At 37.2% G+C, this 27,713-nt stretch overlaps 1 protein-coding gene across 1 annotated transcript; it reads left to right on the forward strand.

Moving 5' to 3' along the window:
• Positions 1-2,893: 2,893 nt before the first annotated feature.
• LOC111888401 (formin-like protein 8) lies at positions 2,894-5,651 on the forward strand. The gene is made up of 2 exons (XM_023884585.3): positions 2,894-4,109; positions 4,192-5,651. The coding sequence occupies exons 1-2, from the start codon at positions 3,118-3,120 to the stop codon at positions 5,498-5,500; spliced, it is 2,301 nt and encodes a 766-aa protein (XP_023740353.2). The 5' UTR covers positions 2,894-3,117; the 3' UTR covers positions 5,501-5,651.
• The last annotated feature ends 22,062 nt before the right edge of the window (positions 5,652-27,713 follow it).

The following is a 27,713-nucleotide window of genomic DNA, read 5'->3' on the forward strand; positions in this document are numbered from 1 at the left end:
AATTGTTTGTAGAAGGAAAATAAAAACTTAGAGATTTTATTAAAAAACATTCATAAGATTTGTTTAACCACTTATACTTAGACTTCTACTCAACAATTAAGTTATATGTGTCTTACCATCCAATGATACCGAATGAAAATTGAAAAAATAAGTGTTGAATTTTTGTCCTCGTGAGAGTTATCGTGGGGTTGATATTAAAACAATGTTTGAGAAATGTTTATTAGAGTCGGAGATAGAAATTGTTTTCATAATTTCTGTTGAGAACACAAGTGCTAATAATTTGGCAATTGAGTTCTTAAAAACAAGCTTCAAAAATCCAATAAGAGTCATGTAAATTGTAAATATATGCATATTCGATGCGTTGCCCACATTTGAAACTTAGTGGTGTAAGATGGTATTAAAAAAGTTGAGAAGACAGTTGATATTGTTCAATGGGCATGTAAGTGGTATAAACAATCACCTTCTATAATTGATAAATTTACCAAGTTTGCTAAGCTTGTTGATTTTGTACAATGAAACATTTGATTAAAGATGTTTCAACAAGATAGAACTCTACTTACTGTATGTTAGAATTTTCCTAAGCTTATGAAAAAACTTTTGAAAGATACGATCTTTAGGAATTTGATTTATAGACCGACAATGAAAAGATGGGTTTGTCGATACCTTCACCATGCAATTCACAAATGGTTAGGGATTTATCTCATTTTTTAAAAATCATTTTGTGATGTTATTTTGACACTTTATGTGACATCAAAAATGTGCATTTAAGATATTTATACCATCTTTATGCTCTTGGATGATGTTATTTTCGATGCTAGTCTTCATGATATTGCAATGTCAATGAAAGTAAAGTTTGATAAGTAGTTTCGCGACATAGAAAAAATTGATATGTTGTTCTACTTATCTTTGATACTTGACTCGAGGAACAAAGTAAAGCAGTTGACTATATTCCTCGAGGGCTATTATGGAGAAAAAGGGGTGGAGTCGAAAAAAGAAATGTATTACAAATTTTGTATATAATGATTATATCAAAATTCATTCTTCAAGTTCTACTTCTAGTACAAGTGAGTCTACTACTTCATCTTTGATTTTAGGGAAACGCCAAAGCACGATGTTATGACACGATAACCCTCATTGAGATATAAACTAATAGAAAAGATGCAAAGTAGGGGTGAGCAAGACTAACGAAATTCCAGACTGAACAGTACCAATACTTTTTATGTTAGTATGGTATGATACTAACTCGGTACTCTAAAGTCATGAAATTCGGGATTCGGTACCATTTGCATCGATTTTAAACAAGATTGGGGTAAAATACACAAATTCATAATGGTAGTTGTTTATAGATAACTACTTTAGTGTTTTTACATGTTATATTTTATATTTTTAATATTTATATTATTTGACTTTTCTATATAGAAGTTTGATAGGTCTAATTAGAGCTTGGATTTGGTACAAACATGGATAAGTTTTTGAAACTTAGGTTGATTATGGATTAACATATATAGACATGAGGAAAATAACTTACATTAACCTCCATTCCCATAACAACCAGTAATATTCACTGAGTAGGTTGCTCTTTTTAATTCACAACAAAAAAAAATGAAAAATAATAAATGAAAAGCGAATTAACGATATCCAGGATTCTTTTTAGACAATATGGAGTTTACTACTCAAGGCCCTTAAAGAGGAAAAATGTTATCGACATGAATATCAAAAAGCTCAAATGACATAACTTTAGGTTTACTTCTTTATTGACTTTCATTGTGACATTTTTTCTTCTCCTCTTTAAAAAAGAAAACTCCACTCAGTGGTTGCATGATGTTGATACAAGTCTCATGTTCACAATCGTTGGTCATAAAAAACCTTGAATATAATTCGAGAACATATTGACTTTCATTGGTTGTTATCCAAACAAATATTTACATGTAAAGCAATCTAAAACTTAAATAAGCTAAAATAGAGGTCCAAATTTCAATCAGAAGGTCCCACACAACTCGTAAGTGTACTAGGGTGATGGAGTCAAGGACTTTGTGTAGTTGGTCAATTTGGGTCATCAAATGTATTTTAGGTGAACCACTTCGTTCGTAGTGTGATTTCTTCACAACCCCTTTATCTAATACAATCAACCCAACCCATTTTCCAAGTACAAATCTACCTTTTAGTGCCCTATCATTATGTAAAAATTCTAAAAAAATTCAAAACTTCATTATTTGAATAAAATAAGACATGTATATGTCATAATACGAATCCTAAAACAATTTATGGATGACTGCTAAACAAATTACGTCTAGATAGTGTCCATATAGCTCATGACGTTATTTTTATATTTAGTACGTAATATAAAATCAAGTAGCAAATTGAGGAAAGATGGAGAAAACAAAAAATATATATATAAGATTAAAGTTGATTTTATTTATTATGAGATGAGGTACATCTAATTTTTGACTATTTCTTCTACCTTCTGACTTTTTAAACAATTTTCCAGAGAGAATCCGAGAGGGACAATTTTTACATTGTTTATTATTGCCAACAATGTTAATAGATTAGATTATGCCTAATTGGTAGTTTTGTAGTTATACCAATTCAAACCTAGACCCATAGATAACTAAGCAACATTCCCTCAAAATTACGAAAATGCCCTTTTCAACTATTTACATTTCACTTTCACAATTCAAACAAGAGAAATATTGCTACCAACTCAAGAAAAGTTCACAATAAACAAGCGTATTTTAGCCATTTCCATGAAAAAAGTAATAGGTTAATTGGGCAAAACCACCAATTCAATTCGACTGATTTCCATACCAACACTCAACCCCATGAGATAAGTAGTTGAAAAGGATACTTTCAGTCATTTAGCAGTTGGAAATGTAAGGGTATTTCAGTCATTTTGACAAAAATGCCCGGGAAGAAGCTAGCCAACCATTTTAAGCATATACACATTGAAAACAAATGGAAATTGCACAACTGCTTTCTTTGAAAGTGTCAGCAAATAAACCAAACAGGCAAAACACCAAATCCAAAATGCTCTAATCCAAAACAAAAACAGTAATCAAGAATCCTCCAATCTTCTTCTTCATCTTCTTCCTCCTAAAACCTCCTTCTTTCTGCATTTCAATGGCAGCAAAAATCCGATTCCTGCCATTGTTATCTTTTTTCTTCTTAATTTCATCTTCTTTCATACCCCAATCATATTCCCAGCATACTCCTCAAAACATTCAGGTGTTTTACCCTTTCCCTCTTCCTCCTCCATCTCCACCTCCACCGCCTCTTCCTCTTCCACCACCGGAAACTTCACCTACAGATACTCCTCCCACCACCACCAACCCCACCCCAACCCCCACCACCACCACCCCGCCATCAAAATCAACCAGCAAAACCGTTGCTACGGCAGTTGCAGCGACTGCAGCAAGTACTCTTGTTTTATCAGCTTTGTTATTCTTACTACTGGTGAAATATAAACGCTACCGGAAAGATAAAGATAAAGAAAAAGAAAACGAAATTCCAGGTGGCAATGATAACAGCAACCCCCAGAATCCGGTTGTTTCATTGATGAATCATTTCACGAGACTTGAAGGGGTTAAAGGTGTGATTGTTGATGAAGAAGGATTAGATGTGCTTTATTGGAAGAATCTAGAAGATGCTGAACCTAAAAGAACAATCTTCAAGAAAGAACTTCCAAGAATCAACGAGAAAGAAGAGGAAAAGAAAATGATGACAGTTGACCATAGCAGAAGAAAGTCAAACATTCAAATTCATGAAATTCCGTTACTTAGAGGAAAATCTTCAGCTTCTCATGTTTGGCCACAAGAAGATGAAATTCAAATTAAGAATTCTCTTCCACCAGCAAATCAACAAATCATGAAAACTCAACTGTCATCACGCTCCCCACCACCAACGCCGCCTACACCTCCACCGCCGCCGCCACTAGTGCTGCCACCACCACCACCACCACCTAAGCCTAAAACTGGTGGTTTGTCTTTGACTTCTTCATCAACACCACCACCACCACCACCACAGGTCAAACTTAAGCCATTGCATTGGGACAAAGTCAACACAAACGTAGAACACCCCACCGCGTGGGACAAATTGGGAAATGGTTCTTTCAGGTAAATTTTCAATCTTTTTGCTAGACTTGTACCTTATGCACATACACTTGTACACAAGCATTTACAAAACAATACAATTCAGGTTTAATGGTGATCTAATGGAAGCCCTATTCGGAACCGTAGCAGTCAACAAAAAATCACCACGTGGCGACACCACCAATTCCCCGACCCCAAAATCCGAAAAAAAATCCGGGCCACCCTCGCAAGTTTTCCTACTGGACACCCGAAAATCACAAAACATCGCGATAATTCTCCGATCGTTAACCGTGTCCCGAAAAGAAATCATCGATTGTCTCCTCGAAGGGAAAGGAATCGACATAAATACCCTCGAAAAGCTCACTCGAATTACCCCCACAAAAGAAGAAGAACAACTGATTCTTAACTATGATCATGACATCACAAGGCTAGCAGATGCTGAATCTTTTCTTTACCATATCTTAAGAGCTGTTCCTTCTGCTTTTACTCGATTTAATGCGATGTTTTTCAAGTTAAATTATGATTCGGAAGTGTCACACATCAAGAACACGTTACAGACACTTGAAAAAGCGTGTAACGAGCTTAGAAATCGCGGGCTTTTTGTGAAGTTATTGGAGGCGATTTTGAAAGCGGGAAATCGAATGAATGCGGGGACATCAAGAGGAAATGCTCAAGCTTTCAATTTGAATTCTTTATTGAAATTATCTGATGTTAAAAGCAGTGATGGAAAGACAAGTTTGCTTCATTTTGTTGTTGAAGAAGTTGTGAGATTGGAAGGGAAACGGTGTATGATTAATCGAAATCATAGCTTAAGAAATAGTACTGTAAGTTTAAACTGTGATACATCGAGAGGAAAAGATTATATAATGCTTGGATTGCCGATTGTGGGAGGGGTAAGTTCGGAATTTTGTAATGTGAAGAAAGCTGCGGGAATTGACTACGATGCCCTTTCGAAATCGTGTTCCGGGTTGAACGATCGTTTGACTGAAATCATGAAAGCGGTGGAGGAATGTGGTGGTGGTGGTGATGGTGGGCGGGGTTTTGTGAGGGAGATGGAGAAGTTTGTTGAAAGGGCAGAACGGGAAATTCACGAGTTGGGTGAAGAAGAGGAGAGGGTTATTAGGGTTGTGAAGAAGACGAATGAGTATTATCAAGTTGGGGCTTCCAAAGATAAAGGAAGGAAGCAGTTTCAGTTATTTGGGATTGTGAAAGCTTTTCTTGAAATGGTGGATAAGGCTTGTGTTGATATTGCTGTAAAGTTGCAGAAGAGAAGAAGTGGTGGGGGAGAGGCGGCGGCGACGGTGGTGGTGCCGCCAATGCCGACATCTCCTAACCGACCGTCAGTGAAGTTTCCGGTTTTGCCGGTGAATTTCATTAGTAGCAGCAGTTCGAGTGATTCAGATGAAGATTTGTAAGTAAAGAAAGGGTACATAAAGAAATGATTGTTGTTTGGATTTTGGATTTGAAATGAGGAAACAAGTGTATCCATATCGAGTTTATTCTTTTCAAAATTCTATGCATTTTAGTTTTCACTGTACAAATAGTAATTATCGAGTTCAAACACAATTAAGTTTGAACCCTTTAGGATCCACTTTCCAATTTGGATCATAAAATTTTCAAACTCTAATTGCAAAAGCTAAAACTTTGAACAATATGGAATCCAATCAGACCCAAAAAAAAGCCTTATGTGTAAAAGTTAACAAACGAACTAACGAGTCAAACCACATGGATGAATCATTTCATATAATGAAGAAGATCATGAAGACACGAACCCTAGATGAACGGACAAAAGTCTGAACCAATTGACCGATTTAAACTGCAGGAAATCAAGCCCAATTAAGAACGTTGATAGATTCAACTAATGATATCATGCTTACCATATGAAATCATCGCATGCAATCAACAAACCATCGAACCCTAATTGCAAAAACTTTAGTCGCATCCATTCTTCAATCATTTGATACATCCTTTATGAAGGTGAAAAGAGGATTTTTTTTGTTAATTCATAAAACCAATAAAAAAAGATGTAATCATTAGGAAATCTTTTGAAATTTAATAGAAGTTTTTTTTATGTTCTAAGTTTGTTGTAATCCGTTTGTAATTTTATTTGTTCAGCCGTATTGGAGACGAGTTGAACGTTTCATCGCATCCAGAACACCACACCGTGGATGCGGTGATGGTGAAAGCCCTCTCCCTCTCTCTCTCCCACACCGTGGATGCGGTGATGGTGATGGTGATGGTGATGGTGAAATCTCTCTCTCTCTCTCTCTCTCTCTCTCTCTCTCATTTAACCCAACAAAGATGTACAACATGTCTAATGCTTTTAGTATAAATCCACATTGCACATGAAGTGTATAAAAGACGAGGGGAGTGTGAATTTTGATCAATTCTTGGGTTTGGAAAGTGAAGGGAAAATGAGGTTGAGCTGGTGGGACAGAGACGATGAAAGCTCCACACCCTCGGGCCTTATTCTTATACGGTGCAAATTGTATTTTTATGTCTATAAACCAAATAACAAAAAAATTCTTGATGATAATAATATACGAATTTTGATTTGCATAATCTAAGATTGTGTTTGGCAAGGGAGAATTTCATGTATATCCTTATTAAACATCAAAATAGCATATTTGCACAACTTAATTTCTAAACATCATATTTACCCTTCATAAAATTTTATAGTATCGTATATGCCCTTCTTAAACATCAAAATATTATATATATGTCCTTAAATATCAATATATATATATATATATATATATATATATATATATATATATATATATATATATATATATATATATATATCATTCTTAAACATCAAAATATCAATGATAACGTAACATCCATAAAATTCATGAAAATATTAAACTTTTTAAAACATCCATAAATCATCATTGTTTACAAATAGTTTCCAAAACAGGTTCAATATTAGAGTATTTCCGAAATCATAAAAACAAAGCTTGAGGAGGTGCACGATCATGCATTCGCTTTCTCGTGACCCTCTGAGGTACCTAAAACATAATTCAAAACTATAAGCCCAAAGCTTAGTGAGTTCCCCCAAAATACCATTACACAAGTAAATAGCACATATATAATAACAGCATGTAATGGGTCCACAGCTTAACAACCTGAATTACCCCTAAGCCCACAACATAATTTTGGTTTGCCCCTAGGCCCACAACTTATGTCTGGCTTGCTCACTGGCCTGATCAGTCCTCAGACTGAATACCACTAAGCCCTCAGTATGAGTCTAGCATGTCCTTCTCGGCGCTCAGCTCGTATTTGGAATGCTCATGAGCCCTCAGTATGAGTCTGGCATGCCCTCTTCAACCCTCAGCTAATATCTGGTTTGCTCCAGGGTTATTGGCTACAGCACGGAGCAGTACAACCTCAACCCAACCCACATAATATGTCGACATATAACAGATAATATCATAAACAGATAAACAGACAGTATCATAGGTAGTCCTACAGATCTACCAAACTAGCATATGAAGACTAGCATTCATATATATATATATATATATATATATATATATATATATATATATATATATATATATATATATATATATATATATTCCATACTCAACATATCTATAATATCAGATTATCAACCAATGGGTCGACCTTGGTGCCTTCAACCTGAAAGTATAGTGAGGAAAACTCACCTCACAGCTGAATAGAACTGATAAGGCCCAACTCCGAATCTCAGCTCTCAACTCGAATGCCTACAACCACCAAGTGACTAATTCCATCAAAAACCCAACAATACTTAAAATACCCTCAAAAGTCAAACTTGGTCAAACTCAAGTCAAATGGTCAATGTGACATCCCCAAAATCACGGCCAGAAAAGACCGATTTAATTTTTGCTTTTTGAATAATTTTCAGGGTAATCCTTTGATTTAAAAAGTTGCAGAATTTGTTCCCAAAACAAAATATAATAAATAAAATTTATCAAGCATTCCTTCAAAAAAAATGTATCTTCATTATATATCAAAACTCGGGATGTCATGTTCCGATACAGACACAAAAGCATAAACGACATATTATAAGCCTTACAACAATTATACACAACTATTGGCCTATAAACAAAATATCTTCACAAGTTCTCCAACTTATGCTCTCGCGCCACTACCTGTAATACAAATAAAACTAAGTGGGTCACGCTTGGAAGCCTGGTGAGTATATAGAGTTTTCAACCCACAATAAATAATTATATTTAATTTCGCCAACGAACAATAACCCGATTACCCATTCCCATTATCCTCACTTTACGTACCTATGACAACAACTATTACAAGGGACCTAATCTAGGATTTTCATCGGGACGGACACTACTATAGAGGGGTTTCCACAGCAATGAATGTCCTAAGGCAACCATGAGGGGTATAGGTTACACCGGTGAACACATCGTTCACAACACCTACGTACAGGTTATGAACCTGTCAGCGTTCCACAGGACTATCTAGAAAGAGTCAGTGGTCGTCATCCATACTCTGCCAGATGACTAGATCAACAACAACAACATCGAGGCCTCTCATCATTTTATTTCATCACACATCCACTATTTACCCATGTTCTACCCAACATCTTTGTAGATATATATATATATATATATATATATATATATATATATATATACAACATAAAACATGTATAAAACATTCAATCAATACCCATATCAAATAACACATAATATATAAACACGTAACACGTATTTTATAGAGAATACTTCGTATTTATATGTTAGAAGAAAGTAACTACACACTCACCTGATAAGAAGATGATCGGACAACACTACGGCTCTAAATGTAGTATTTCTTCGGTGAAACCGGGAGATCTCCATAAAAACCGGGCTTCTTGTGGGCAGAGTTTCGGCTTGGGAACTCTTTTTCTCGGGATCTTCGGGGCTTCGGGACTTGCTTCGGGTCTCGAGATAATACCGGGGCTTCGGGGGTATTTTTTGCACATAAAACGATGAAATACGGGAGAGAGAGAGAGAGAGAGAGAGAAGAATTTTGAGCAAAAAGATCGGCAGCCTCGGCCTTCTATTTATAGCAGCGAGACCCCGGGCTACGTTGGGCGTACCGAGGCCCTACGATGGGCGTACTTTGGTTAAGGGTGCCAGGTGGCGAAGTCTCGGTGGTGGAACGTGGCTCTTCTTCGGACTGTAGGAGGTAGCAGTACGTTGCGCGTAACTTCCTCGTACGCAGGGCATACACCAAGTACGCTGGGCGTACCCTTCGGATCAGATCAGGATGTGTCGGATTCGGATATTATCCGAATAAATAATAAAAATTATATTATTTAAAAACTTCCAAAATTCATCTCTTCCACATACGAGCTCCATTTTCGACGTTCTTTATATCCACGCGTAGGTGATTCTAATCTCTACAAGTTTTATTTAGACTCCGACGGCTAATATTGACTTTATTTTTATTATATTATTTTTAGTTGGTCGGGACCGGAAAACTCCGTTAAAAAATCATAACTTCTTCATCCGACATCTGTTTTCGTCTGTCTTTTTACCGTTGGACTACTAACGACGAGATCTTCAATTCTCGTTTAGATTGTTTCATCCAAATATCACTCAATCTCAATTTCGAGATTTGGGCTGTATACCGCTAAGTCGAAACTTAGAAAAATAATAACTTCCTCATACGAAGTCAGATTTGGACGTTCTATTTATGCACGCTTTCGGTTTAACGTATTCTACGACTTTCGTTAGGATCACTAAGGCTAGATATCGCTCTCTCTTAAATTCATATTTTACGTTATACAGTGTTGTGCCGGTTTTGTCGCGAAACTTCGACATGTCATAACTTCTTCGTTATAACTCAGATTTTGGCATTCTTTATATATTCGGAAACCTCGTCACGACCACTACCACTGTAACACCCATAAATTTCACGCCAAATTCAAACTTTTTAAATCATAAATAAAAGTCAATTAGTATTGTTTACAAAATGTTTTCAAATCAATATCCGTCAGAGTGTCCCAAAATCATAACATAAGGATGAGGAGCGGTACGGTCACGCCTTTGCCTTGCCTCGATCTCCTGAAGTACCTGAAACAATAACTGAAAACTGTAAGCCCAAGGGCTTAGTGAGCTACCCCCAAAATACCAATTTCCACACCTACAATACAATATCAGTAACATCCAATCAACAATCATACATACTGGGACATCGGCCTGACTGGACCGCCCTACTGGGCCTGCAGTCTATCTAAATCTATCCCGAGCCTTCGGCATGACTGGTCCGCCTCGAGGGCATGCAGTCTCCCCGGACCGCTTGTAGGGTATGTTGGCCTTCAGCACAAAGCAGGACCGCCTCAACCCAACCAACAAGCAATTAACCATGTGCGCATAACTATCACATACTGGCATATACAGACATCACATATCTGACACACTGATCATCAACTATAGAACCCTCTTGTAACTAGAGTACCGTCCTAGTAGGTCTCTACATACTAATCCTTACGGATCATAAAAGCATAACATACTATCTATCCTGATTCTGATCTAATAGATCAAAATCATATGTAGCATACCATGACAACCGTTCTAACCGATCTCTAGCATAGCAACCATCCTAACCAAGATGAATTCTAACATAGCAATAACATAGCAACCATCCTAAACTAGGATGAAATCTAACATGGCAATAACATAGCAACCATCCTAAACCAGGATGTAAATCATAAAGGGTCGGCCTTGGTGCTGTAGACCCTATCGATATAGTGAGGATAACTCACCTCGCAGATGTCGATTCGAAAGGTAAACTCCAATTATCAGATCACTTGACACAGGTTCCACCACATATAACCATAGCATAATATACTCATAAGTCCTTACCCTTATGGGGCACTCCATAATCTCCTAGTAAATTCCTGATCAAGGTCAAAGTCCTCGGTCAAGGTCAACAATCCATGTTGACCTCAACTCGTCGAGTACACTCGGCCACTCGCTGAGTCCATGGAGCACATTCCAACTCGCCGAGTCATCGGGGTGACTCGTCGAGTTCCTTCGAATCCCGATCAATCCTTAAGGCCACCCATCGAGTTTCCTCCTTGCAACTCGACGGGTATACACACAACCATATCCTTGGTTAAACTCATCCGACTCGCCGAGTTGTTCTTCAACTCGTCGAGTTTCATGGCCATCTTCATCTAACTCGCCGAGTTGTTCAAACAACTCGTCGAGTTCACTGCTTCCTTCATCTGACTCGCCGAGTTGTTCATCCAACTCGTCGAGTTCAATGCACATCTTCATATGACTCGACGAGTCGGCTTCGCGACTCGCTGAGTCCTTTCAGTCATTTTAACATGCAGACGTCTTTAAGCCATGGCAAGGCCCCAAATTGCAGATCCAACTTCCTTAGGCCTGCTTATCACGTAAAGTTGCAAACTTTACGTGCATGCATTGCTTCACAAGCTCCTAATGCCAAAACCAAACTTTTATGGGTGTTCATGGACCAAGGGAACCTTAATCTTGACTAAAGTTGGAACTTTATGCTTGTATGCTCCAAGGAGGGTCCAGATTTGAAGTTACAACTTTAGATCTAGCCCATAGATTGTCATACCAACTTGATACCCTCATAAAACCCCTAAACTCATTCAAAGATAAGGCCTAGACCGAAATAACTGAGGGTAATGGTTTAATACCTTCCCAAGAGATGTCCATAACAGAAGAATTCGAATCTCCTCCCAGCTCCTTGCCTCAATCACTTGTTTTCCCCAAACTCCTACACCAAAAATCTTCTCTCAAAGCTTCAACACACAAAGGCACACACACACACACACGAGTTAGAGACGCAAAGGGGGCTGCCAAGGAACTGAAAGAGGCTTGAGCTTCTTTAAATAGGGGTGCAAACTCGGGAATTAGGGTTTCACTTTCCAGCTCCTACTCGCCAAGTCCCACAAGGACTCGCCGAGTAGATCACTTAACTCGCGATCCAACTCGCTGCTACTCGACGAGTAGGGCAACCAACTCGTCGAGTAGGGGCAAAACCCAAAAATATTTTATTTAATATTTTATTATTACACTTATTTTTATTCTTAATTCATTTAAGCCACACAATTAAGCACAAAACACATAATACTCAAATAATACATCTTTATTATTTCAAGATGGGTTACAAAGGTTAATCTAGACTATTACATCGACATTAATGACTAGCCCAGAAACACAGGCGTTAGAATTCTCTCCCCCTTAGGATGATTCCGCCCCCAGAATCACACATCAACAAACAAATGCGGATAGCGACCCATCATGTCACTCTCCGTCTCTCATGTGAGATTTGGCCGATTCGCATGTTTCCATCGGACAAGCACTAATTCAACCATCTTGCGTCGCAACTTCTTAGTCTTTCGGTCAATGATTGCGTCTGGTTCTTCAATCAACCTCTTTTTCTCATCAATTCTCAATTCCGAAAGTGGAATCATGTCAGGAACTTCTCCCATGAACTTCCTCAAATAACACACATGAAAAGTGTTATGAATTCCATTCAGTTATTTGGGTAATTCCAGCTTGTAAGCTTGGTTCTCAATCCTTTGAAGAACTTTAAACGGTCCAATAAACCTTGGACTTCACTTTCCCCTTTTACCAAATCTTATAAGTCCCTTCCACGACGAGACTTTAAGCAAAACCGAATCCCCAACTTCAAAAGTCATCAGTCTTCGCTTGTTGTCAGCATAGCTCTTTTGACGATCATGAGCTGCTAACATTCTCTCCCTAATTATTTTCAACTTTTCAGCAATTTGATGGACTATCTCGGGTCCCATAAACTGCTTTTCCCCAACCTTAAGCCAACAAGACGGCGTACGACATTTTTGTCTGTACATAGCTTGATAGGGTGCCATCTTTATGCTCGAGTGGAAACTATTATTGTAGGAAAATTCTACCAAAGGTAAATGTTCATCTCAGTTACCTTGCAAATGTCACACACTCGACCACATATTTTGCAATATCAAGCTTCATCTTCGGCCACCAGTCGTAGGGTTTTAGGTCTCTATACATTTTAGTGCTATCAGGATGAATCGAGTACATGGTTTTGTGAGCTTCTTCCATCAGAAGATCTCTTATTCCTCCTGACCTAGGCACCCAAATTCGATCTTGGAATACCTTCAATCCATGAATGTTTATACCGAACACTAACGTTTTGCCCAAACGTTCTCCCTTTTGGTCATTCTTCTCAAAAGCTTCTTGTTGATCTTTCTTTATACTCTCCACAATTATCGAGACAACTTCTATTCTCAACGCTCTTGGCCTTTTTCTTTCAAGATTGACTTTCTGACTAAGAGCATCAACGACAACATTTTCTTTACTGGGGTGGTAAAGTATCTCACAGTCGTAGTCTTTAAGTAACTCTAGCCAACGTCGTTGCCTCATATTCAATTCTTTCTGATTAAAGAGATATTGGAGACTTTTATGATCAGTGAAAAGTTTTCACTTCGAGCCATAGAGGTAATGCCTCCATTGTTGGAATAGTGTCTAAGGCTACAACTATATTAGGCAAGTATTTGACCCGATTGTGCATGGTCCTTTTGGGTTGGCTTCACCATAGCAACTTGATAGGATGATTTATTATGAGAGAATAAATATTATTAATATATTATGAGAATAATATAAGGAATAATAATATTGTTATTTGATTAATATAAGTCATAGATTACTTTGTATTAATTTGGTAACTTAAAGAGATTAATTAAATAAGAGGGTATAAACTGTCAATTGTTTGATAGTTACACTTTGGGCTGTAAATCCTTCTTGGATAGAGGTTGGACGAATTCTAGGGATTGGGATAGCCTCAAATTCGTCCAAGGCTTATCTTTGGAAAGGATTTGGATTGCTTTAAGGAAAGATTATCCAACTAGGGTTTAAGGGTGAAACCCTAGGAGCCTTACAAGTATAAATAGACCTCTAGGGCAAGGGAAATTGGCACCTCTGCTAAAGCAAAGAAACCGTGGCCGATTTCTAATCCCTTTCCTCTCTCTCAAATCATCCTCCTTGCTAGTTGGTGTTTGTAAGCCATTAGAGGAGTGACAATTGTGACTCTAGAGCTCCAAGACAACAAGATCAAAACTAGAGATTCAAAGGTAAACTTCTAGATCTGATTTTGTATTGTTCTTATACCTAATTAGTCATTAGAAGTCTTGGATTCAAAGCATGTTTAATTAGAGAAACCTAGATCCAAGCATTAAGGTTTGCATGTGCACATAGGAATGTTCATATGGCCAAAACCCATAAGTGGTATCAGAGCCTAGATTGGTTTCTATTAAATTGTTGCTTGTTTGTTTGAATCTTACCTACAAAATTTGAAATTTGTGTTTCTGAGTCATGGACTCGGCGAGTCCCATTGTGGACTCGGCGAGTTGGCCTGACTCGGCGAGTCCCATGGTGCACTCGGCGAGTCCAAGCGTCAGGAAGGGCCAAATTCGGGATTTTTTGATATTTATCTTATGGAAACTTGCCTTTATCATATTAGATCAACCCTAATCCGATTTTTTGATATATATGACTATAATCTTGATCTAATTAAAAAGATTTATCAATTAATAAAATATTTAATTTCCTTATGTGATAATTAATTAATTATTTTGATTAAATTGGTAAATTATTATGCAAGAAATCTTAAATAAATCAAATATGGATAATTATGGAATTAATTGTTAATTAAGATTATTTGTTATTTGATCCTCCATGTTTTAAATGTTTAAAACTTATCCTCAAGTTTTGAAATTTATATTTTGTGATTAAAAGTTTAATTTAGACAATTTAAATTTCAAACCCTAGAATTTTACAAGTTTAAAATAAAACCATATACTAATATAATATTACAAGATTTATATATATATATATATATATATATATATATATATATATATATATATATATATATATATATGTATAACTAAAATGCTAGTCTTACCCTTAGTAGGCCTCATTCACGAAGTCGATCTATAAGGTGGGTATAAGGTTGTGGCCTATAAAATGGCGCTTAATGGGTGTACACTCACACCCACCGCTTGCTTGATCGGTGGAGGGTCGTTAGCCGAACGGGTAGGATAGGGCAACCTCATCCTCTCATTAAAAGTATAATATGAAATACAAAGTAACTACATGTTTTTAAAAAAAAATTCCCAATCTTAGTTACTTTAGGAAAAGTGAATTGATGCAATCCCATGAAATTACACTTTGCACCCTTGCTGAGAAGTTAGTGGAGCGTGTGTGGTTTACCGGCACACTAATTGGTTTTAAGCAAAGGTGGCAAAGGGTGATTCATTGTTTATCATAGTTCGATGGAGCGTGTGTGGTTTACCGGCACATCGAATAGGAGATCGTTACAATGAAGGCACCATGTGAATTTGCATGGTAATTCACACCCGCTTTGTGATCCTCGGTATCCCAGTCACAAACAAGAGGGGAATATCGAGATTTAAACATGCCATTGAAAAGTTTCCATGAATCTCATCTAAACCTAGGAATTCTCAAATTCATTTAGAACTTAAAGTTAGGTTTTTATGGTGGAGAATTAGTGAATCGTCATTCACTTACCTTCAAATTGTTTGCATGTTAGATTACGGCATCCCTTTTCTAATATGTAAATATTGTTGTTGGATCCTAGACCTAATTTTCTTATTGGGTGATAATTAGGGATTCATATTCTAATCTATCTTTGTCCTTTCTATTTGTAGATGTCGAACGCAAACAACGCTGCTGCTAGTTCTTTCACATTGATGAGCCTTTGTCAAAAGGTCACCTTCGATGGGACGAACTTTAGCGAATGGATAAGATACATTCGCACTATTGCTCGCTATGAGGATAAGGAGTATGTCCTCGATGAGAAGCTCGAGAAAATCAACCCTGAAATCGCTACTCTGGCTGAAATGACCGCTTTTGAAACTCACAAGCAAGATGCAACGAAGGTACATTGCATCATGATAGCCACTATGAAATCCGAATTCCAAAAGTCCTATGAGGACATGTACCCGTACGAGATGCACCAAGACTTATTGGAGAGATACCACCAGAACGCGAGACAAGAGCGTTATGAGATTTTCACTAACATGATTTCCGCTAAAATGGGTCATGGAGAGTCTCTTACCGTGCACCTGCAAAAGATGCAAAGGTATGTTGACCGTCTTCGCAAGTTGAATGTTGACTTTGGGGAAGACTTGGCGATCGACATGGTGCTTCACTCTTTGCCTCCAAGCTACAATCAATTTAGGATGACCTACCACATGAACAAAGAGGAGTTCACCCTAAGCAAACTCCATGGTCTCTTGAGGGTCGCTGAGAGCAACTTCAAGGACAAGTCTGTTGCACCAAATCCCAATCCACCCGCTGCTCCTGTCTTGACTATTGGACAAGGAAAGGGAAAGAAGAGGAAGGCTTCGTCTAAGAACTATCGCAAGGTTAAAGCCCGAGATGGTGCCTCTTCTAGTGGGACCAAAGTTGATCCTGCTAAGCCATGCCCTAACCCAAAGGAGGCAGAGTGCCACCACTGCCACAAGATAGGTCATTGGAAGAGAAGCTACCCAGAGTACCTGCAAGCCATCAAGGAAGGAAAGATCAAGCCGTCTTTCGCAGGTATATACACAATTAAATCTAACGATTCATCTCATGCTATTTCTTGGGTTCTTGATACCGGTTGTGGTTACCACATTTGTTCTAATGTGCAGGGACTAAGAAGAAATAGGGATGTGGAGCATGGAAGGATTAATCTAATCATGGGGAACAGAAGATCGTCGCCTGTGACCAAGATTGGAGTGTATTCTTTAGTGCTTAGGAATGGTTTAAGTTTAGATTTGAACAATTGTTGCTATTCGCCAGAAATGGCTAGAAACATCATTTCATTTCTTGGTTTGTTTAGACAAGGTTTTAGATTTTCTTTCAATAATGAGAATGGTTCTATTCTTGCTTATCTAAATGGTGTCTTATATTTTGAAGCAATACCGTGTAATGGAATATATGAAACTGTTATGATTGTAGATAACTTAGGAAATGATGTTTTATGCATGGATTCTTCCAATGGTATGGATAGAGTATCCTTGTGGCATTGTCGTCTTGGACATGTAAACAAGAAGCGCATAGCCCAAATCCAAAAGGATGGAGTGTTGGAGTCATTCGACCTTAGGGAAGATGACACATGCGAGTCTTATTTGCTTGGAAATATGACTAAGTCACCCTTCACTAGTACATGTGAAAGGGGTGAGGGTCTATTGGACCTAATACATACCGATGTATGTGGACCGTTTAGATCAACCACGAAGGATGGGAACCGCTTCTATGTGACTTTTACCGATGACTATAGTAGATATGGATATATCTATTTAATCAAGCAAAAGTCAGAAACTTTTGAAAAGTTTAAAGAGTTCAAGAATGAAGTGGAGAATCAATTGGGCAGGAAAATCAAGATGCTTCGATCCGATCGAGGAGGAGAGTACCTAAGTCTTGAATTCCACGATTATCTCAAGGAGTGTGGAATAGTTTCGCAATTGACGTCTCCTAGGACACCGCAGTTGAATGGTGTGGCAGAAAGGCGTAATCGAACCTTATTGAATATGGTTCGCTCTATGATGAGTCATGCTTCACTACCTATCTCTTTTTTGGGGTATACCTTAGAGACTGCCACCCATATCCTTAACCGAGTCCCTACTAAGAAGGTTGCAAAAACACCTCACGAGATGTGGACAGGGAAAGCTCCCTCGTTGGCACATATCAAGGTTTGGGGTTGCGAGGCTTTCGTAAGATGAGATACTCACGACAAGCTCTAACCTCGTAGTGAGCGATGAATTTTCATCGGCTACCCGCAGAAATCCTTTGGATATCTCTTATATAGACCGAAGGACAATGTTGTCTTCGTTGTGAGGAGAGGAGTTTTCCGAGAGCGAGAACTCATAGGCCAAGGAGACAGCGGGAGGCAAATTGAGCTTGAAGAGATTCAAGAATCGATAGATGAAGGAACCTCTACCGCTGGCACTCAACCCGAGGAGGAAACTCCGGTTGAACCGATTGACGAGTCCTTACCTCTTAGACGTTCCGAAAGAGTTAGAGTTCAACCCCAGTTTTATGGTTTTCATATTACTACCGAAGGGGACACGTATATTAGTGATGGTACACTAATAAACCTTGATGAACCTAATAGCTATAAGGAAGCCATGGCAGGCCCGGAGTCTGCAAAATGGAAAGAGGCAATGGATAGCGAGATCCAATCCATGTATGATAACCAAGTTTGGAATTTGGTTGATAATGTGCCCGGACGTAAGACCGTTGGGTGCAAATGGATCTTCAAGAAGAAGACCGACGTGGATGGAAACGTAAACACATATAAAGCGCGATTGGTCGCGAAGGGCTTTACTCAAACTCCCGGAGTTGATTATGACGAGACCTTCTTGATGGGTTTTGGTCCTAAGAACATCCTATGTGCTCATACAAACCCTAATGCTTGGATCTAGGTTTCTTTATTGTACATGCAAGTTATCCAAGATTATTAAACCTAATTCTAGCATACAAGTAATCATATTAACATAAGAATAGGTTTAAGATGTTACCTTGATTGTTATGTAGCAATAACAATCTTAGATCTCCTTGTGTTGACTTTAGAAAGCTTAGAGTCACAAGTGTCACTCCTCTAATGGTTCACAAACACCATAAGAAAGAGGATGAAGAGGAGATAGGATGGAGGTTGCCAAAAAACATGTGAAACCCTAGAACAAGTCTTACCCACGTTTTTGGTCCTTAAGGGGTCTATATATAGTGAGGCTATTAGGGTTATCTAACAAGGAAACCCTAATTTGGATGCTTAAGCTCTAAGCAACCCATGGACCCCTTTCCTTAAGGCCTTGGACGATTTCCTTATGGGCTTCCCCATAGAATTCGATCATTCCTTATTTAAAGGCAATCCATGGCCCAAATTTCAATTATCTTATAATTACAATTCCAGTCCCTTAAGTTTAATTAATCTCTTTTAGTCACAAAACTAATTACCAATTAATTATTGACTAATATTAATTAAACAATATGATTTCTCCTTTAATATATTATTCTCATAATATATTAATAAATCATATTTAATCCTTTCTCTCCATAATTCATCCTGTCAAGTTGCTTTGGTGAAGGCAACCCAAAAGGACCATGCACCATCGGGTCAAGTACATACCAAAATAGTTATGGACTTAGACACTAATCCAACAGTCTCCCACTTGGATAAGTCTAATAACTATTATGCGTATGACTTCGAATCCCGATCTGCAATCGTAGCTTTCCAAATCCGCTGTCAACTCTGATCATATCAGATACGCGTGTCCTTAGATAAGGGATCATATATTCCTCCATTCTAGATATCATATGAGATATGATTTCAAATCATTCTCTTTGTACTATATCTCGATTTCTGATTTATGATGACTGACTAATTGCACAAATCAAATTAGCCCTAGCCCGGCTGAGCATTTACGTTTGTCATCACTAAATCATCGAGGGGCCCAAAGATATCGTTTTTATCCTTCTTTGGATAAAAGGAACGGATAAACTTTGATACAATGCTTGCTTGCACTCACGCACCGAATCACACACAACAATATGTTTTATAACACCAAGTTACTAGTGCGTTTACATATTATCAATGTGCAACCGATTCGCAAGATACAATTCACAGATCTCGGTTTCAAGAATATAAGATGTTATCGTCTCACCAATCACTCGTGAAACAATTCATGGAGTGATCCAAGTGAGCGTGGGTTTAATCCAATGCTCAAATCATATTCATAAGCACTCATGAACGTTGCAGCAAACATTTGCTTATGTCTAATACTCTTTTAGACAATCCACACACCAATTCACGACAGTCTTCATTCATATCTACTTCCAACATATGAACGACTGTGGCCCGTTCGAATAATTCGATTATTCTTAATAAATTCAATTATTCTGGAAGTCAAAACATGCAAATGTGAAACACAAGAATAATACTAATCCCATATGGCCTCAAACCTTTGAGTATAAATAAAACTCCTTTTATTTATCACCATATCGATTACTCATTATTTGTTGTTTCGGGTAATCAACTTCTTACTTGAATTATTACACTTGTCCCATGTTCTTAGCATGCACACAATGTTTACCTATGGTTCTTACTTTGTGAAATAGATCAAATTGAACACACTTCCAATCATTCTCATTTCACAACTCCAAATCCTTTTTCATAAGTGTGAGAATATCAAATTCTTGTTACTTATAAAATATGCTAGATTCTAACATTCTATGCAATGATCCTTTTGTAATGTCACTGCACCAAAGTCACAAAGACTATTGCCAATGATATTACAAAGTCCTCTATTGGACATTGTTACAAGACAATTCCTTAGATATGATGTCTCTCACTCAAAGTACATTCCTTTGAACATCCTTTTGCATAAAAGTTTCTAATCTAGACATAGATTTTCAATATTCAATTTCCAATATGGACACGCTTCCATATTTTCCATATGACAACTCATTCTTAATAGAATCTTATCTATTCGTAATGATGCCGATATGGTCCATCCAATATGGAAACATTTCCATAATTTCCATATGACAACTCATTCTTAATAGAATCTTTTATATTCATAATAATGTCGATATGGTCCATCCAATACCATGCTTCCAACTACTCACAAGCGACCAATCCTTGTCAAACTTTGGATTGTCCTTTGATAGTTGTTTAATTATTTTAGTCAAAACCAATTCTAGTCCCTTTTCCCTCTAAATGCGCTCGACATTTGGAAAATTTTAGAATGGTCAAACATTAAAGCATTTGCAATCGATCCTATACCCGAAGCGTATGGGACACGACGCATAATGTTTGATTTGCTATGTTCTCAAAATTTGAATTGTGAAAAGGAATGCCGTAATCATAATCGAAATTTTAAGAACACACTATGTACCCTTGACTAAATTTATTAACATTTCTCAACCTAATCCTTTAGATTTGAAATGAAGCATAATATTCTCTCCCTTAATTATAGCAAAACAACTATTCCATCCTTGCGACTTTGCAAAAGATGACTCTTGTTTTCTATAATTAATATTGCCACCTTGCAATACTTTCCATAATAATCATACAATCATAACTTTTATGCTCCCACTATCATGATGATTATTATAAAACATAACACTTATGCTCCCACTAGCTTCGACATGTATTCAGAAACAGCTAAACTTTCAGAAAAACAATACTTATTGAATTTCTTAAATTCATGTTTCTAATACTTAATGCGTTGATAATCTTTTATCAAGGCCTCTTATACATCTTTGCCTTAGATAGTTCATATGTGTGTCTAAACATTTAAGACTAATTGCCAAACCTCACAATTCAAATTATGGAAAGGGATACCGTAACCATAATCGAATTCGAGAATGCAATTTTACAATCACTATCTTCTTAAAATCTTTCTTAGTGAAAGCATTTCCTCACAATCATTTTTCATGATGGAGGAAATCTTATGACACTTAGATTTTAATGGTGTATATGTTCCTATCCATGTGAATTTGTCAAAACCAAAGTTTACAACAAATTTAAACTCATATGGACCGAACTTCCTTAATCTTGATTTCCTGCCTTGTGGTAGCACAACTGCCCACCATGTCTTCCAAGTAGTTAAGCAGCTCACCTTTTCCTATCAAGGTACCTGCCTTTTATGCGTTCAAATGAGAACTCATAGGACTCACACGCATAATTAACTCAATTGGAACAACATAGAAACAAAATAATGTCAACACGATAGGTTGTAAACTTTAACTCGTGTGCTAGTGATGATCGATAAGGTTTATTTGATTTGTTCTTGAAAACTTTCAAGACCATTAAGACTCCCACTGACTCCTTGACATATAAGATTCTCTTGTCAAAACATTTCTTGACAAACAAATATTCAAGAGTTAGTGTAGCTTTTATCAAAACTCTTCATAAATTGGTCCTAGTTGGTCTTTGTCTTATCCAAGACATCACAACTTTCCACATTTGATGAATGTTATAAACCTTTTTAATACTTTTCACTCAATGTCACAATCTTAACTTTAAGACTTGTTATTGGAACGAAGTATGATTGGCTTCTTGATTTAACCCTTTCTTCAATCCTTGATTCCTCTTCTTAAACATACAATTGTACTAAGGCTCACTTAGAGGATCAATTGAGATATGGTTCTTAATCATTAAGATCTATCATAAAGCATAAAAGCTACTCTCCCTTCTTCTTATATTGGAAAAACTCTTATCTTTCTACCCACTTGATTCTTCTTATTCGTTTTGCTATTGATTTAAACTTTTTCAATCAATTCATAATTACACTTAATCTTGTAAGTATAATCATATTTACTAAACCTTTAGTAAATCATGACGAATATCATTGTTACTCTTATGGTGGACTTGATCAACACGCAACTTTGTGTGCTCGATCTCCTAGTCCTTCACTTGATGCTTGTCAATAAATTAGTCTAATATCTAATTATGAAATTTCTCATTCATCGTGCAACCAAGTTGCATGATTCCAAGTTTCTGTCCAATTGAAACTTGGGTGATGAGAAACTTTCCTTATTCGGTAAATTCTTTGACATTTCCACAAATAACACAATAAGAATCAAATCCATTATTGCTAATATTCAAACATCAATTTTTCATATACGCCATTGCATGGATAAATAAATAATATAAAATCAAAATTTATTTTATTGCGGAAAATTTTGTCCTTACAATGCAATTCATTGAAAACTATGCTAATACATCTTTCTTAGCAATCTAATTCTAACTCTAAGTAGTAGCTTAAGAATCTAATCTTCGAGAAATGCGATCGAAATCCATTCCTTCACGGTTAGATTCTGCTCACTTCTTCCCTTAAGCTTCCTTTCTTTTCTTCGATCCTACAAAACATCAATTGTAATCTTATCACATTATGTATTAAGAATCTAGAATAGAAGCTTAAAAGAGTTAGTTAATGGATTTTACCTATATTAGAGCCATACGTTTCGACTCTCCCATCTCTTAGATCTCTTAGGCAAATGGGGCAGCTTCGTCTCCAATGCCCTTTCTCTTGGCAATAAAATCAAATTGACTATTTTGGAACATGACGTGGAACTACTTCAGACATTGCCTTTCTCTTATGATCAAACTTTTCGATCATAGCAAGTCTTTCGTTGCCATCGTCTATATCCATAGAGGTCTTGAAGGCAGATTCACCAATCAACTTTGCTTTTCTATTGCGCCAAACCATTGCTGATTCAACAGCAATAAGCATATAGGTGAGATCTATAAGGGTCACATCGCGGTTTATCATATAGTACTCTCTTACGAACTCACTATATGAGTTAGGAAGTGACTGAAGAACCCGATCAGCAACCATTTCCTCACAGACAACGGATCCCAACATTCTTAACCTATCAATGTGTGACTTCATCCCTAGGACGTGTGCACACACCGACTTTCCTTCTTTATGTTTACTTGCCAAAAGGGCTTGAGTGATCTTGAACTTTTCAAGCCTTTGAACTTGTGGGTTGGGGAGAATAATTGGAGGAGGTGGAGGAAGTGAAGCATGATTTCTTGTTCCTCGATCGAATCGTGGAATATCATCTTTATGTGGAATGCTTGTTCCACGGGATTTGGGAAGACCATAGTTGTCGAACTTTAACATCTACAAAACGGGAGAAAACGAATTCAAGTTAGTTGATTGATTGAGTCCTTAGTAAATCACCCAAATGAGATACTAAGGCTAGGACCCAACACAATATTCTACAACTCGGGATAGGGATGCCGTAACCCAAATTGCAGAAAATTTGAAGGTAAGTGAATGACGATTCACTAATTTCCACCATGAAAAACAAAAAAGAAATTTAGGTTTTAAATCTATGAAAACTCCTAGATCCTTTGAGATTCATTGAACTTTCAATGGCATGTTTAAATCTCGATATGCCCCTCTAGTTTGTGACTGGGATGCCGAGGATCACAAAGCGGGTGTGAATAACCATGCAAACTTACATGGTGCCCTCACATGTAACAGTCGCCTATTCGATGTGCCGGTAAACCACACACACTCCACCGAACTATGACAAACATTGAGTCACCCTTTGCTACCTTTGCTTAGAACCATTTAGTGTGCCAGTAAACCACACACGCTCCACCAACGTCTTCGCAAGGGCACAAAGTGTAATTTCATGGAATTGCATCAATTCACTTTTGCCTAAGTAACTAAGATTGGGAATTTTATGAAAACATTTAGTTACTTTAATAATTCATTATACTTATAATGGAAGGTTTCGTCCTATCCTACCCGTTCGGCTAACGACCCTCCACTAGTCAAGAGTGCGGTGGGTAAGAGTGGATACCCATTCAATCGCCATTTTATAGGCAATTTCCTTAAACACCCCTTATAGACTAGCTTTGTGAATGAGGCCTACTAACGGTAAGACTAACTTTTACTCATACATATATATAATGTTAGACTTTTAATGTTATATATAGTATAGGGTGTATTTTACACTTTTAAAATACTAGGTGGTCTAATTTAACAATTATACTTTTAATTCAACTAAATTGTAAACCTAAACTTTTATGGATTTATTAAACCTCTTTTAATTATACACCTTAATTAATTAATAAAACCATAAGGGTGTGATTTGAATCTTTTCAAAACATGACTAGGGTTTTAGAATTTAACATTCCTAAATTAAACTTTTAATCAACTTTTAAATTCCAAAACTTGAGGGCAAGTTTTGAAACATTTCAAAACATTAGGGTTTAGAATTTAAATATATATCAAAATTAAACTATTAATCAAAATTTAAATTCCAAAACTTGAGGGCAAGTTTTGAAACCTTTTTCAAAACATTAGGGTTTCAACTATTTAAATTTCAAAACAACAAAACTTTTGAGGTCAAATTTAAACTATAAAACCTAAAGGGGAAAATATGAAACTTTTCATAACAATAAGGGTCAAATAACAAATAATCTAAATTAACATTTAGTCACATAATTATCCATATTTGATTTATTTAATGATTTCTTGCAAAACAATTTATCAATTTAATCAAAATAATCAATCAATTATCACATAAGGAAACAAATATTTTATTAATTGATAAATATCTTCAATTAGATCAAGAAAATAGTCAAATATATCATAAAATCGGATTTATATTGATCTAATACGATAAGACAACTATCCTTAAGCAAAAACAGTAAGAAATCCCGGTTTTCCCTCCATCTGACAAGCCGACTCGCCGAGTCAAGCATGGACTCGTCGAGTCACCTTGGACTCGGCGAGTTCATCTACGGACTCGGCGAGTCCAGCCTCCAGAACCACAAAAATCGAATTTTTCAATCATACAATGCATCAATACAATAGAAACCAGTCTAGGCTCTGATACCACTGATGGGTTTTGGTCCTAAGAACATCCTATGTGCTCATACAAACCCTAATGCTTGGATCTAGGTTTCTTTATTGTACATGCAAGTTATCCAAGATTATAAAACCTAATTCTAGCATACAAGTAATCATATTAACATAAGAATAGGTTTAAGATGTTACCTTGATTGTTATGTAGCAATAACAATCTTAGATCTCCTTGTGTTGACTTTAGAAAGCTTAGAGTCACAAGTGTCACTCCTCTAATGGTTCACAAACACCATAAGCAAGAGGATGAAGAGGAGATAGGATGGAGGTTGCCAAAAAACATGTGAAACCCTAGAACAAGTCTTACCCACGTTTTTGGTCCTTAAGGGGTCTATATATAGTGAGGCTATTAGGGTTATCTAACAAGGAAACCCTAATTTGGATGCTTAAGCTCTAAGCAACCCATGGACCCCTTTCCTTAAGGCCTTGGACGATTTCCTTATGGGCTTCCCCATAGAATTCGATCATTCCTTATTTAAAGGCAATCCATGGCCCAAATTTCAATTATCTTATAATTACAATTCCAGTCCCTTAAGTTTAATTAATCTCTTTTAGTCACAAAACTAATTACCAATTAATTATTGACTAATATTAATTAAACAATATGATTTCTCCTTTAATATATTATTCTCATAATATATTAATAAATCATATTTCATCCTTTCTCTCCATAATTCATCCTATCAAGTTGCTTTGGTGAAGGCAACCCAAAAGGACCATGCACCATCGGGTCAAGTACATACCAAAATAGTTATGAACTTAGACACTAATCCAACACTTCTCACCAGTTGCGAAGATAAAATCTATTAGAGTGATGCTAGCGATTGCCGTATTTCATGATTATGAGATTTGGCAAATGGATTCAAGACCGCTTTCCTTAACAGAAAGTTGGCTGAGGATGTTTACATGGCTCAGCCAGAGGGGTTTGTGGATCCGAAGCATCCGAATAGAGTGTGTAAGCTTGAAAAGTCCATTTATGGACTTAAGCAAGCGACTCGCAGATGGAATCTTTGCTTCGATGAGAAAGTCGAAGAGTTTGGATTTGTACGAAGCGAAGATGAATCGTGTGTATATGTCAAAGCCAGTGGGAGTATATTAAGCTTCCTCGTTCTATATGTCGATGACATATTACTCATAGGAAACGACATCCCGACTCTGCAGGAGGTTAAGTCCTGGATCGGGAAGTGCTTCGCTATGAAGGACCTCGGAGAGGCTTCCTATATTTTGGGAATAAGGATAGTAAGAGAGAGAGAAGTAAGAGACTAATAGGACTTAGTCAGAACACTTACTTAGAGAAGGTACTTAAACGTTTTAGTAAGGAAAACTCAAAGAAGGGAGAATTACCGATACAAAGTAATGCCAAGTTGAGTAAGACTCAAAGTCCGAGTACCAAAGCAGAAATAGCAGAAATGAGCCGAGTACCATACGCTTCCGCAGTTGGCTCAATTATGTACGCTATGACTTGTACTCTCCCTGATGTGGCCTTTGCTTTGAGCATGGTTAGTAGATATCAAGGGAACCCTGGCAGAGCCCATTGGATTGAGGTGAAGAATATCCTTAAGTACCTTTGGAGGACGAAGAAATGGTTCTTAGTCCTCGGAGGGAGTGATGACTTGAAGGTGTGAGGGTATAGTGACGCCAGCTTTCAGACCGACAGGGACAACTACCGTTCGCAGTCGAGCTGGGTCTTTACCCTGAATGGAGGAGCAGTGACTTGGAAAAGTTCCAAACAGGAAACCGTAGCTGATTCAACGTGCGAATCAGAGTACATTGCAGCGAGCGAAGCGTCGAAGGAGGCAATATGGTTAAAGAACTTCATCGGTGATCTTGGAGTTGTACCCGCCATAAAGGAGCCCATGGAGATTTTCTGTGATAATGAAGGAGCGGTTGCCTTGACCAAGGAACCGAGAGATCATGATAGATCACAACACATCGACGGAAAATACCACTTTATTAGACATCGTGTAGAAGAAGGACAACTCGTAGTGAAGAGGATATCATCAGAAGATAACCCAGCAGATCCGCTTACGAAGGGACTGAGTAGGGTTAAGCACTTGCAGCATGCTAGGAGCATTGGGCTGAAGGATGATATTAGCATAGATTAGATAGTATTAGAAACGTGTAATAGATAAATGTAATTAACATTTGATGATTAAATAAAGGAGTTTTATTTATGAGTAATGTTACTGTCTTAT

Source organism: Lactuca sativa, chromosome 3 (genome assembly GCF_002870075.4).
Source record: "Lactuca sativa cultivar Salinas chromosome 3, Lsat_Salinas_v11, whole genome shotgun sequence".
NCBI lineage: Eukaryota > Viridiplantae > Streptophyta > Magnoliopsida > Asterales > Asteraceae > Lactuca > Lactuca sativa.

What these genes read in the sequence shown, in the direction of transcription:
- LOC111888401 (XM_023884585.3), top strand. Translation starts at nt 3,118, where the DNA reads ATGGCAGCAAAAATCCGATTCCTGCCATTGTTATCTTTTTTCTTCTTA. An exon ending in TTGGGAAATGGTTCTTTCAG is followed by an intron (nt 4,110 to 4,191) that starts GTAAATTTTCAA and finishes AATACAATTCAG; the next exon opens with GTTTAATGGTGATCTAATGG.